The 14,503-nt window shown below is 45.0% G+C and overlaps 1 protein-coding gene across 1 annotated transcript in view; it reads right to left on the reverse strand.

The window, feature by feature from the left end:
* LOC138204714 (ankyrin-3-like) overlaps positions 1-14,503 on the reverse strand; it is a 96,513-nt gene that overhangs the window by 1,934 nt on the left and 80,076 nt on the right. Inside the window, exons 43-51 of the mRNA XM_069160148.1 lie at positions 11,526-11,600; positions 10,005-10,136; positions 9,769-9,849; positions 3,622-4,306; positions 3,285-3,477; positions 2,887-2,970; positions 1,353-1,436; positions 892-1,149; positions 31-102 (exon numbers count right to left, since the gene is read on the reverse strand). Of these exons, the coding sequence (XP_069016249.1) occupies positions 55-102; positions 892-1,149; positions 1,353-1,436; positions 2,887-2,970; positions 3,285-3,477; positions 3,622-4,306; positions 9,769-9,849; positions 10,005-10,136; positions 11,526-11,600 (1,640 nt within the window). The 3' untranslated portion in view covers positions 31-54. The remainder of the gene's footprint in view (positions 1-30; positions 103-891; positions 1,150-1,352; positions 1,437-2,886; positions 2,971-3,284; positions 3,478-3,621; positions 4,307-9,768; positions 9,850-10,004; positions 10,137-11,525; positions 11,601-14,503) is intronic.

A 14,503-nucleotide genomic window follows, 5' to 3' on the forward strand; every position in this document is an offset into this window, starting at 1 on the left:
AACTTTTGTTTTTAATGCGTAGCGTCTCACCAGGTTTAGTTGAGATCCCTTCTGTTATGACTGACTCTTCTTCTCCTGTTTCTTGTTGGCACCGTCTCCAGGCTTAAAAAGAGGAAGAGTGATGGAAGCAGCGAAGTCCGTCGTGAGACAGAAAAACAAAAAAGAAAGAGAGAAGGAGAGAAAACACATGTTAGCTGTGTGCTCGAGCTGAATATGAACCGTGAGTGAGCTCGGCTACTACATCAGGCAGCATGCTGGAAAAAAAGAGGCGTTGAAGGGAGAGAAGAAAGGAGGTTAAAATGACTAAATCGAAACATTTGCAAACAAAATCACACGTGCTTAAAAGAGATTTTCTACATTAGCTGAAACACTTAAAATGAGTTGATCTCGAGCTTAATCAACGAGCGAGGACACTACGATCGAAACACACGACACTACCACTGCACACAACAAAACACCAGACAGTGAGATTGCTGGAATAATCCGGCTCTTATATCACACAGCACGTCACCAACATCAACTCCAAACCCGGTTGACACTTTATTTATTCTGCGCTGAACCCTGAAGTTTTCTTTTTCTTTTTTTTTCCTGGTCACCGAAAGTTTACAAAATTTGGGTAAAAAGCTGCTCATCACTGTCACCTTTTACCCAGCCGTCCAATCACAGTGAAGGAGGGGCGGGACAAACGCGCTTAAAACACAAACACCGGTCGCTGATTGGTCCACCCTTCGAGAGTATCTGATCTGATCTAATACGAGCGGCTACATGTGGATGAAAGCTGTGTCGAGTGTTAATCCTTCGACTGATTCTTTCACATTAGTCTGACTGACACGGTTACGGCTTCATGCAGGTGGAAGGGAGCTACAATCAGCTCAGGCGGTTGGTTTCCACCTCGGTTCTCCCTCTCTGGGCCTCCTCCTTGTTGCCGTGTCGGGAGCGCTTCCCCCTCTTCTTGCCCTTCCCCCCCTTGGCTCGTGCTGAAGAAGCAGCGTCGGCTCCGCCGCCACACCAACCACCATCACCACCACCACTACCACCACCAGCAGCACCATCAACACCACCAGCAGCTCCTTCTTCCGCAATAACATCGCCTTCACTGTCCCTCCTCTCCTGCGAGTTGTACACTCGGCGCACCACCTTTCTGATCACCTGTAGGGGGCAGAAGCGCGTCAGGGGGAGGAGGAGGAGGAGGAGGAGGAAGGGAACAGTATGAGAGGAGGAATAATGGAGATGAGGATACACAGGAGTGTGTGTTACTGTGTGGAAGAGTCTGTTTATGCAGCTATGTGTGTGTGTGTGTGAGCTGTGGGATGAAGATGAGAGAGGTGATGGTGGAGGATGAGGATGGTTACTTTTCTGGTGACCAGATTCCCGTCTTCATCTGTAAACTGCTCCTCCGTCACAGACTCTCCAGGAATGTTTTTGGCCTCCTCTCCCTGCGGTGACAGTTACAATATGGATGGATGAGGAGGAGGAAGAGGAAGAGGGGGTGTAGAAGGTGCATAGGTTTGTTACTCGTCTGGTTATTTAGCAAATACAGATGCTTTTCCAAACAGACATCAGCCTGCCTGTTTACAGCCGATGGGTTTCCCTCTGATACAAATCACCAGATTTACACTGCAGGTCGTTGTGGGTGCAAAACCAGAATTGATTGCAATAAAGATGGAAACAGTTTACCGTGTTTTTTTTTAAGGTGCAATGTCATTGTTATAATGGTCAGTTGAATATATATATATATAAAAAAAAAAAACATGCTTAAACTAAATGCCCTTCTGTAGTTATCATTTATGTTGCAGAAGTTTTTTGGCAAAGAACAGAAGTTCGGAGGCTACTTTGAAGCTGTGGAGGGGTTAAAAACAATTTTTATATGCTTTCGATATTTTGTATTTTGGCAGTTCGAAACCCAACTGATGCAACACAGGCCGTCTCAACACGTTCAAACTGCAAAACCCAAACCTGGAGTAGCACAGACACGAGAGAACAGCGATGCGAAAGCTTTTGGTTTCATCATTTCTCAGGCATTTCTGGTATAGACTAGTAAAAAAAAAAGTTAATCATTGCAGTTTTGCATGATTAGGTTCATAATTTTTCAAAACTGTCTGCTGCAACCTTTTTTTTTTTTTTTCTCCAAATCTTCATGCACAAGAAGAATTAGGTTACACTTCATTCAATAACACTGAAGACGTAACAAGAAATGAAGCTGCACACACAGAGACACATACAGAGTCTGTATTTTAAAACTGCATGAATTCATTGATTAGTTTGATCGGCAGGAAAATAATACATTTTGATAATCTCAGCAGATTAATAGTGCATAAAAATAACCTTTAGTTACATCTAGTTGATGCTCATATCTAGTTTGAATTAACGCAGTTGACGATTGTGGGTTTAAAACATCATCTACCTCCATGGAGCCACCTACTGTACTGCATGTCTGCCCTCCATCAGAAGGAGGTCGGACATGTGGAAATCTTTTCGGAATTACTCCAAGGAACTGGTTTTTTATACATATGTGTATATATATATATGTGTATATATATATATAGGATACAGAAGCCAAGCACAACAAACTGTTCACCAACCAGGTCAAAAAATAAAAGCCAAATCCAACCCAACCAAACCAAACAGCAAGCAGTGAGTAGCACTCACTCTCACACACACACACACACACACACACACACACACACACACACACACACACACAGCGAGTAACTTCTGTTCTGTCTCGCTCCGTGGACTCACTCGTCTTCACACACTTGCACAGAGTCTCAGGGAGGCACGATAGCTTCGAGCTGTCTGCACGCACCGAGCCACACACACACACACACACACACACACACACACACACACACACACACACACACACACACACACACACACACACACCTTGAGTATGACCCGTCTGCGGTACACCCTGGTGGTGACAGTGGTCTCCTCGTCAGAGCCGGACCCTTCAGCTCTGACGCTCCCCTGATGAAGGCAGCCCAGTAGCAGTGTAATATTAATGACCCCAGTGTGTGGCATACATTTTTAATGGTAGAAATCAATTATTGGACCATTTTTGCCCCTGAAATTAATAGTATTAATCATTTTAAGCCCCAGTAGAACTGAAATTAATCCTTAGGAAAGCTTTGCATAACAGCACATAGGAGGATTTTTGAGGCTTTGAATTAAAAGAAAATACATTTCACGAATTTTTCAAGGCCTACAAACGCCACAAAAGTGGGTTTGTATGAATTTCAAGAAAGCATTTCAAGTAAATAAACCGACATCCTTGGACTCACCTGGACTTTGTGCTGGGACCTGTCGCCTCCCTCCTCCCGTCCTCTGCTTGGTCCCGCTGTGCTGTTGTCCTCCTGGGCTCCCTTCTTCTTGGCCTCCTTTTCCCTCCCTTCCCTGGCTGCCTCCGTGTGACCTCCGTTCTGCCGGTCGCTCTGAGGCGGAGGCTGCTGCAGCGAATCGGCCAGACTGTCAGGGCTGAAATATATCGAGGACATAAAATCCAGGCGTCATCACGTAACTCCTGGACTGACGGTAAACCTTAGTGTGTGTGTGTGTGTGTGTGTGTGTGTGTGTGTGTACATCTGAGGGGTAACACGAATGATAAAATCCACTCCCCACCTGCCCTCCTCGGTGCCGGCGCCGTGTCCGGGGCCTGCCGACTCCACGACCGCGCCAGACGTCTCGCTTCTCCAGCCTGGAACTGAACACAGGTCTTTTTCTGCTTGCCGTACTTGTTCGAGGATGACATTCACCCTCTCCTCCGTCATCTCCTCGTCCTCCACGCCTCCCTCCAGCTTTATGTCCTCCAGCAGACTCTGCAGCCTCTCCTGGGTCATCTCCTCTTCCTCCTCCTTTCCGTTTCCGGCACCAGCGACCTCCTCTTTGAGGTTTGCTCCCTGACTCTCTGCAACAACCCCTCGCCATGCTACCGGTTCTTCTGGCCGCTTCCCCGGTTGCTCTCCCGACCTTCTGTCGTTATCCGGCCTCTCGTGACAAACCGGCCCCGTTTTTTCTTCCGCAGTCGTTCCTCTTCCTCCGCCGGTCAAGGATGTGTCTTCGGCCCCAACGATGGGCGGCTCCCGGGCGCTGGAGCCCGGGGCCGGGGCCACCGTGAGGGGGTCGCTGCTGGAGGTACTGGTGGTCTGAGTGAGAGAGAGGTCGCTAGGTCTAGTTAGCGTGGTCTTGCTAGGGGACTCTACGCTAGCGTCGAACTCGCTAAAGAAGACGTCGGAGCGCAGCGGGGTGGGGGGCTCGTAGTTGAGGGCTGAGGGGGTTTGCAGCTCCAGATCTATATTGTCGTATCCTGGGTGGATGGCAGGAGTGAAAGGATTAGAGGATCGAAGAGGGAGGGAGGGGAGAGATAAAAGAAGGGAGGAAAGGGGGGAGGAGGGGGGGAGGACAGGAAGGGGGAGGACAGGTAAAGTGGTGGAGGTGATGAAATGAGAAACACTGGTAACATTTAAGGGTACCATGTGTTCAGAAGTCACAGGTGTAACCAAGGTTGCATTAATAGCTGCAGAACAAACTGTAAACGACAATATCACCCCGCGAAGATATTGTGAACGTTTTAGCGAGCAGCTGTCCGTTTACACATCCAGCAACATCAGTATTCATTTAAGAGTTCAGTTTGTGTCCATCTGATGAATGTGAGTCCAATACCTACCCTCCGATAACTCTACTAATAAAGCTGCTAAATCTGTATTTTTGCTCGTTGCTAAGATCTTTTGTCTGGTGCTCGGTAGGACACTCGGTGGTACACTGCCTACCCAGCACCAAATGACAGATAAATATATAAATATTTCTCTCAGGAGTTGCTGGAGATCAAACCAGAGCTAAAAGGGGAGTGAATATTGGACTTGCATTCATCAGATGGTCAGAAACACGACTTTAAATGAATGACAATGCGACTCCATATCGACGAGATGTGTAAACGCTACAAGTATGTGAGCAATGTCAGCTTTTCTCGTGGTTACATCTTGCTCTGCTGCCCCCAACTGGTGTAAAAAAAAAAAAAAAAATCAAATCTTCTTTAAGGGTTTTTACAGTTCTTCAATTCACGTGTTTTTAAATACAAAGTTGTTTGTGACTTCTGAACCAGCCCGACAAGAGTAGACACGACCAGATCCAAAACAGATGGAAACAGAAATAAAAGTAGCAAAGACAGAATATAAAACGTAAGATAAAAACCTCCACATGTACAGCTTATTTATATTTATATATATATATATATAATTTACATTTAGTCACGCTAACGTCATCTGTACAAATTCCTAAAAGTGGCACTTAAGTCAGCCGAGTGTTTTTGTAACAGCACTCAGCTTCAGACCCTCGGACTCATTTGAATGCAGCATTAGTGACATTAGTGAGGAGGTGGGGGTCTTAAGAACGAGCTGGACGTCTGCTAGTTGATTAGCAAAAAGCTCGAGAAGAATTCAGGCAGCTCGGTTGTGTTGATTTAAACAAAAAGGCAGAGAGAGGCGGAGAGACCGACGGGGCGTCTAAATGTAAACCTCAGGAACAGAATGGTCCCGCCTGAAGTGAAGAGGGACGCCGGGGGGGAGGGGGGAGAGGGGAGGTGGAGAGGATGATGGGTAGAAAAAGGGAGCTGGAGGTGGAGAGCAGGGAGAAGAGAAAGGAGGAGAGAGGGCGTAAACAGGAGATGGCGACATGGGAGGAGGCGGCGGAAAGAGGGGAGAGGACGGACCGGATAAAGAGAGGGGGGTACAAGCAGGGGGAGGAGGGTGATACGACTTAGCAGAGTGAGGAGGAGGAGGGCAAAGAAAAAGAGGGGTGAAGGAAAGAGGAGTGAAGGGCAGACAGAGGGCGTAGGGGGGCAAGTGAGGAGGCGAGAGGAAGGAGGAGCAGCTGAAGGGACTTTGAGGGGAGGAGGGAAGAGGAGGGGAGTAAGGCAGGGCGTAGAAGTGAGGAAGAACGGGGGCGACGGGCAGGAGGTACACGGGAGGCGTGGAAGGGGGAGACGGGAAGTTAAAGACGGTGGGGAGAGAAGGAGAGGAGGTGATACGGCTGGGTTTAAAGGGAGGAGAGGAGAAGGAGGAGGTTTTATGTGGAGGGGAAGGATGAGACGTTTGAGGACACAGGGGCAACGTGGGACTTCTAAGAAGCTTAGGAGCTGTTTTAAATATCACAGTTCACAAGAGACAAAACAAAAACAGAAAAAACCAAAATCACAGAACAACAGTTAGACAGGAATTGGATGAAGAGACAAACACAGCATGTAAAACCAGACCGGTTACTACACAGACAATGACGTGAGCATGTGACCGATGAAGGCGAAATGTTTACGAAGCTGCAGAAGCGAAGATTTTGCACGTCAGAGTTACTGGATTATTTATCTCGGGCCAATAAGCAAAAAAAAAAGAGGCTTCTTAGTCAAAAGCAGGGGCATCTTTTTGAGCAGTTCATTACAGGATGGTCAAATTAATTTCACATCTTGCATGAGGACTGATTTTTGCAACGGAGGACGTCTAAAGTTTGTTGAGCTGCACAGAGACACTGAGGGGAACCGCTGAAAGGCAGGACTTTACAAAAACAGGTCCAAATACTTCCAAGGAAACCAAACACAATCTCTCAGAGAAACTCCAGACTACTTCTTCCTGTAAACCATGTTTTGTACTAAAAGGGATTTATACGAGATGTCAACAATACCCTGGATGCTCATTAGTCTCATGCTCTCCGTGGAAACAGTATGTTTCGCACAGAAAAGCTCAAAAAAGCAAGTGTGAATATAAATGTCTAGCCGAGGTCCATTAGGGGTTGTTTTCCTGTCGTTGTAGCCGAATGGGCGTCGACCTCGGATTAATTTTGAAACTACCGATGCGGCCTTTAACCAATTGGCATTGACCACCGCGCCACGACTCTTCATCCGCCGCTATGGTTGGAACTACTTCAACATCATTGCACTCCCAACTGGTCGCCGTTTGGTCCGCCGTTCAGAGTGATTGAGCAAACCTTCATGCTAACAGCAGACTATAATCACAGCCAAGACGAAAAGCTTGTGAGCAACAGGTGGGCGGAGCCAGGCTACGGGAAAATGACCGCGTGCCGCTCTTTTACGGAAGTGGGAAAGTTAACCAGGTGCGCATATGCCGGACCAAACAATTAGTCCTCAGCCTTTAACTCTTTTGGCAAACTTCCCTATCCGTGCTAAAGAGCGGCTTCCCTGAGCTTCTCTTTGAGAAGGATCGTCTCCATGCGGTGGATAAGATCATCCCAAACGGGGCTGCTTCAGTTAGCTATCGGTGTCATCCAGCTGATGCAGAGGCAACCAAAGAGGCTCAAGCTCGTTAGCTTCCTGCACAACTCGTGGACCGGTGTCAGTGCAGACAGGATGCGCTTTTGTATCTTAAGTACGATTCTAATCAGCGGCGAAGGGTAAAAGCAGAAGCTATGAAAGGATCCAGAAGCTGTCGAGGTTAGAAAACAGGTAGCCGTTGGTGGGAATTAGCCGGTTAGTGGAGCTCAGCGCTGACAAGGGGATTTGCTGCAGAAGTCAGAAACAAGAGGAGGAGGAGGAGGAGGAGGAGGAAGAAGAGGCAGGGAGTCTGCTGGTCTCAAAGCAGAAGAAGCTACAGCGGGAGCGTAGAGGCTGGGAGGCTCGGAGGAACCCAGGAGATGACAGGTACAGTACAGCTAACAGCAGTGACACAGAAGCAGAGTTATACACTGCACACTCTGAAAAAAAAGGTGTTTCATTTCCAACTCATCTGGGACAGAAAACGTCCCGATTAAAAACCAGTCCCGGATGTGTCGAAAAAGCTCCACCCTATTTTAGGAGTGTTGAGAGTGTATTGTTGTGAGTCGACACCATCAGAGCAGGCAGCCCTCCACACAAAGCCATAGCCATGCATTTAAAAAAAAAGGATCCGTTTCACGTTTGTTTCACTTGAAATCATCTTCGCAAAAAGATCATCTTTGCTCTGCGGTTATTCCAAGCAACAGCAACACCGATCCTTGTGTTAAGATGAATTTAAGAAGTCAAATTAGAACGACTGGAAACGAGGCCCATTTCAGAGTTTTGTTTCAGTGCGCCCGACCGACCGAGCTGATTTTTGATTTGACTGATGCTCTTTATCTCCACGTTTCCCTTCAAGAAAAAAATGATCTAAAAAGGAAAAATAATTCAGCTCGTATGCTGGTTTGAAACCTTTCTTAGATAACATGATGGGATGCATGTACAGAGTTAATAGCAGTGGTTCTGGAAAAGCAGTTGGAAAATAAAGTCAAGCATACAGTTGATGAAGCGATGGATCAAGTGTTCAGATCGTTAAACTCAAGAATAAGTTTGTGTAAGTCTTGTTATTATTATTGAATTATTACCATAAAACAAGCCTTCTAATGTAGTTTGGTTGGGCAGATTTTGAATTACTTTTAAACACTTTTATGTCACTAACAAAGAGCCACTCTTGTGGCATTCGTGCGACTAAAATGTGTGAAAATATTCAAAAGACAAAAGCAGCGCAGCGTTTGTAACGTTGGCAAAGTGAGCATTTTGTGTTCGAAACAAAGCTGTGTTCAAATGTGATAAGACCTCAAAAATAAACACTCAAAAAAATGTTGATTATTATTTGTTGTGACTGATTTTGAAAGTTATTAGACCAATTTAAAGTGAAATTGTGATTATAATATTCATTTTGAGTATGTTTTTACTACAATGCCGCACTAAGTAGAATTAATAGGAATATTTTTATAAAGACGTCTTTTAGTTTGTTTAAGATTCGAGAGTATCTGACTGAAAAATACTTGATCAAGACTTCCTTAGAAGATGATGATTTGTACTTAAAGTATCATGAAAAAATATTATTGCACCAGCTTTCCACAGTTATAAACAAATAACGTTTTCACTGCACTGCCCGGACGAAAGGGCACGTTGTCGTCAAATTTCTGAAATGGACCTCGATGGCCCGTCACAATTAGAGATTACTGCCACATTTCATTTTCATTTTACAGGAAAGAGAGAAATATAGAAGGAGAGGAGGAAAAGACGTGCCATACTGCTTAAAGCCAACATGCCGTTATTATAAGTTGGTTGTTATAATTATGTTTTTATGTATTTTTATCAACACAAATCCTGCAAAAGGAGCTGCGTTGTGTCAGGGAGTTAAAAACTTTAAAACATACACATAAACATAACTATTTTTTAAACCAAATTACAAACCAGTGCCCCGCCCCGTCTGAGAAATGCACTTCATTCATCCCATCAAGGAGATTATCAATATCGTTTCTCAGACGGGACAGAGATGGTAATCATTTCCTTCATCATGCTTTTGTACATTTTTACAAAAACATTAACACATTACTAAAAGTTTCATGCACCCAAAATGGTACAGATTTTCCTGCACGTCATTAAAATCGAGGAACAGAATTTTAATAATCTGTCACTTGTAATGTTCCAATGACTGAGTGCTCTGAATGAATTGCACCGTCCAGTATTGGAAAACTAACAAGCTGACTGCTTATTTCTCTGAGGCTCTGACTACCTGATGGTCCGTTAACTGATACGAGCTCAGTGAACCTGCAGGAGCTTTAATTCGTTTTGGTTGACTTCTAATTAACTTCTATTGGTTTGGTCGAGCCCGATTGGTTCTGTTTTCTGTTTATCTGGCTGAGAGAGGAGGTGAAGAAGGGTGAAGGGATAGACTGAGAGATAGACTGATAGTTCAGCTAGGGTGGGCTACACTTTACCATCGGACTGATCCGGGAATACTGCGTTATCATCGGCAAAGCAGCGTGTGCCTGAAATGTTACCGTAGTCAAATATGGGCCCTTCCAGCAAAGTCACAATATCCAACCGATTGATCTTAGTCAGCACCGTGGTTAAAGCGTCCGCTGGAGGGGAGAGAGATGAGAGGAGTTATAATGACATGTAACGCCACAAAACATTTATAAAAGGTTCAATCAAAAAGTTCCTGCACAAACACACACACACACACACACACACACACACACACACACACACACACACACACACACACTTTCCTTACTTGTGGCATTTTTACCGTCCCTGTGCACCCATTTCTTTAGGAGCATGAAGCTCTGTGCTGTCAGGGAATTGGGGTTCTCCACTCTGACGGAGTTGATCTCCTCCACAGAGAAATCCATCTCCCTGGCCAGCTCTGTAACAGCAGCAAACAACACACAACGTGACCTTATTGTTCAGAGACTTAAACCAAAAATATGCCAAGTGAGTAGTCGGTGAGTCATATTGCAACGCTACGGTCATCTACGCTAGAAAATGTCTGCACTGACAGAGAGGGAATGTTATCGTTATCCGTCAATTGGCATTTTCTGTGTTAGTAAGTGGCTGACAGATTAAGAAAAAAATCACAGCACTGCAAAAGGGCATGATACTGCAAAGGATGTCTGAGGATGAGCTGCTGTGTCGAAAATGTGAAAGAAAACCCAGAAATCATAGAGAAAAGATATATGATTGTAAATTCTATTTCCGGTTTTCAACAATTATAATACCTCCTAACTAATCGGTTGTCAGGTTAAAAAGCACACTTGACTGCTTATAAAACAAGAGCTGCTGGACATATTGTCATTTGATTAAACTGTAGCACTGAAAAGAAATCACCTCCACGTGTCGAACTATGTGCCAAACACACTCTAAAGCTATCAAAGGAGTGAAATGCTGCTTGTACACACGAGCGTACAGGCTGTAAATCTAAAACCACCAGGAACATAATGTTCGGCAGACCTACTGGTTCACTGCAGGTCTGCAACAGGAACACGTATTAAATATGGATTAGATTCCTTCCCTCAGCTGGGCACTCGCTCAGTCACTGAACCGGACGGTCAGGCACGCCACTACAACTAATCGTACTCTAACAAGGCATGTGCATGCACACACACTGACCCCACCCACGCAGACACGTGCTGGCAGACAGGCGTGGGGCAGTGCTGCAGTGCAGGTGGTCAGGCTTGGACCAAAACTGCAGAGGCCACGCCCTTATCGCTGCTCAAAATACCATGTGTACGCATCAAATCATCTCGCGGTTCCTTTTAAATACACTCAAACGCAAAGATAAATCCTCTCCAAGCTGTTTGTCAGTAAAATTAGCAATACATTTGTGGCTGTGTGTATTTTTCACCCTCTCAGCTCCCAATATGTCTCGTCTGGAGGTATTAAATTTAGAACAAAATCCATTCAGAATCACAGGATGTTGATCAGAGTGCAATGTGAGTTTTATTATTTGCCTGACGATGTATGTGATTATAAATGCCACTGCGGTACTGCTCAGCCAACATATTTTCACACTGTACGTCCACCAGATGGCAACAAACACTGTGAAACAAAAAGTGTGAGATCTGGTCTCAGTCCAGCTGATTCATTCACTCACAGGAGCTCTTTAAAAATTCCCATTATGAATCATCTCGGTTGCACGACCGCTATCGCATCCAATGAATAAATTGAAACCGGACGGTAATTCTTCCATCGTCTTATGTCTCTTTTCAGTGAGTGTTTTACACAGTGTGAGAAAATGAGATGCAACTCGACTCACCAGTCCAGCTGAGTCCGAGGTGGTCGGCTACTATCGCCATGCGGAGGTCTGTTCTCTCACAGGGACTCTGAGGGCCTGCGCGAGGTGGTAAGAAAGGGCAGGATACAAACAATTAGCACCATATCATGGCAACAATCTCCAAAATGAATGAAGTGTGGTTCTCAATAAGAGACACACAAAAATGGCTCCCAGAGGGGATCAATGACATTTAATGACAGGAACAGATTGGGATTGTGAACTCAAAGTTTGTCTGTTTTGGACTGTTGACATTAATGAGGTTTAACCATAAGACTAAATAGCTAGTTAAGGAATGCTTGCTTAATTAAAGTACAGTTTTTTTTTTTCCCATTTTCTGATATTTATATTAAAACCCAGTAGGTGTTGGTGTGGAAAGAAACATAAAGACCAACTTTAGCTCACTGTCCCAGGTCTCAGCTTTTCTGGCCAGACTCTCCTCAACAGTTCAGTTTAGATACCGGATGTCGGCTTAAATGAAAAGTCGGACATTTTGGGTTGTTGTTTTTTTTGGCGCAAGAAAATACTGCTATCAACATCTGTCTGTTCAATATGAAACTGCAGTCAGCGTGAAAGCTATCACCACCTTCGACGCGAATGAATTAACGCAACAATTTCATTTGTTTAATACGTAACAAAAGCGACGGTTTGGCCAGAAGCCTGACGAAGATTCGTTCCTAAAATGACAAACTCTTGTAAACGCTATATTCTACTTCTTTTCTTAAACCTGACGCGGTTCTTCATGCCATCTTTCAAGACTAATTTCCATGTTCTGGCCACGAAGTAAACATGAAATATAAATCTAATTGGATCGTTCTATTAAGTACTTTTAGGCTAGCACTATCGAAGAACATCAGTGAGTCTGTAGAATCGAAAGCTTGAGGATCTGTGAGGCCAGAAAAGAAAAAGAAACAGAAATCACATTTTCACACTGAAATGTTTGATGTTCAGAAGTATTAGTAATAAGAGATTAGAGTAGAGGAGTTTTATATCACGTCACTAAACAACAAACAGTCTACCATCAGGCAACATTCCCTCTCACTGATAAAAACAATTCAGGGCTTCAACTTGAAATCAAAAGTCATCAAGTTGCACCAGACGCACTCTGGTGCAGCTGGAACTCAATGTGATTGTCAAGTTCAGCCGATGAATTGCTTTCATTGTGATTTCAGAGAGCAAGAGTACCACCAAAATGATAAATCTACGAACCAGGCAAGCAGACCAAAGCAAACACAAGGTCAGGTTTCCCCCAAACATCTAGGTCTCATCTAGAGCGGAGGTGAGAGGTGTGTCCTATGGTGAGGTGCGAGGCTAACTTCATTTGAGTGTGAAATCAAACTGAGGATGTGTGCTGTTTTTCAAACCAGTGCTGACAACTGAAAGGCGTGTGTTGATGTTGAAATTGTCGTTCCTGTACCTCTTCAACTACACGCCAAAGACATCACTGTTGTAAAGCTCCCACTGGCTGGACATTACTTTGATGGGTGACATCCCATTTCTTAACAGATCTGTAACAATCTAACTGGAAAAAAAATTGGCTGAAACAAAATCTCCCGCTCGATCCGGGGAGTCTGTCATAGATTGTCCGTGTCTCAGCCTTCACCCTCTACGTCTACGTCGGACAGCACGGGACACAGATAACGAGGATGACAGGAAGAAGAAATGACAGCTACACTCACAACGTCACATCACAGAGCACCCACAACAGCTACATGCATCTCAGAGATACAAAAAAAAGTATAACACAAGTGTTTAGAAAGAGTTTACAAACTAGTCTCGTTCTCCGTGACAGGAGCCGTGATTGGTTGATCAACCTGACTCCCTTCCTCCTTCTGCTCTTGCTCCTTCCCTCCAAGTGTCCGCCTACTCTTCCTCCTGCTCCTCCTCATCCTCTCACTGCTGGCCTGCTCAACCTCAGCTCTCACATCTCTAGCAGATGGTGTTGGTGTGGTGGTGCAGGTGGAGGTGGAGGTGGAGGTGCGTGAAGGGCAGGAACGTCTAGAGGATCTAGATGGTTCTGACAAGGAAGTGTTCCTGGTAGTGCTGAGGCTGCAGCTCTCTTCGTCCTCAGTGGGCTTTGTTTTCCCCTCTAACTTTGTCTCAGCCTCCTTGCGAATGGTTTTGTCCAAAGAGTCGGCTACCTGGCCACTGACGGACCTTGCTTTAAACCTTTTTGAGACCGTTGCACTTTGTTTTCTCCCAGTCTCGTTTGTGGAACTTCTACTGTATCTGTGTTCAGTGCTGGATCTGCTTTTCGTTAGCTGTTTATTACCCCTGGCAGCTTTAATGCTCCTATCACTAATTGCAGATTTGGTTCGAACCTGTTTCTGCTCCTTGGAACAAGAAGACGGTTTAATGGCTTTCATAACGGGTATTCTAGACTTCGGAAATGAATTCTTAAAAGGGTCTAATCTTTCCCTGACTTTATGCATTGCGCGTTTCCTGACTTGGAATTTATGAACATTGTCTTTTGCTATCGGTCGACTTTGACTGCATAGTTTGCGGCTTTGCACCCTCAGTGGTAACCTGGACTTGAACATGTGGCCTTTGACCTCTTTGGCTTCTGTGTTTGTTATTGCTACGCTAGGAGAAGTCCTGCCTCCACTGCTGTTGTCCTCTAACTGGCTGAAGGACGCTTCTATCCTGCTGACCTCCTGCGAGGTCGGCCCTGAAGAGGACAACAAGTTGAACATAACACAGCCAGTCTTCAAGACATCTGAATGGGCATGTTGGGAGTCAGGGATGTTGCTACTAGTATTGCTCCTCCATGTCTGGGAATTGCTAAACTGTTGTGAAGGTGCAGCGTAATCGGTGCTTTGGTAATACGAGTTCTGATTTTCCGAGGTCCAATACGAATGGTCCTTGTGTTCGGAGGTACCTGAAGTAATTTTGTCATTTGAATAATAATCTGTTACGCACGATGGTTTACAATTCAAATAGTTATCTGTCGTGGTCGATGTGTT

Source organism: Embiotoca jacksoni, unplaced genomic scaffold (genome assembly GCF_022577435.1).
Source record: "Embiotoca jacksoni isolate LCO1_2020_lvr unplaced genomic scaffold, fEmbJac1.0.p SCAF_26, whole genome shotgun sequence".
NCBI classification, from domain to species: Eukaryota; Metazoa; Chordata; class Actinopteri; family Embiotocidae; genus Embiotoca; species Embiotoca jacksoni.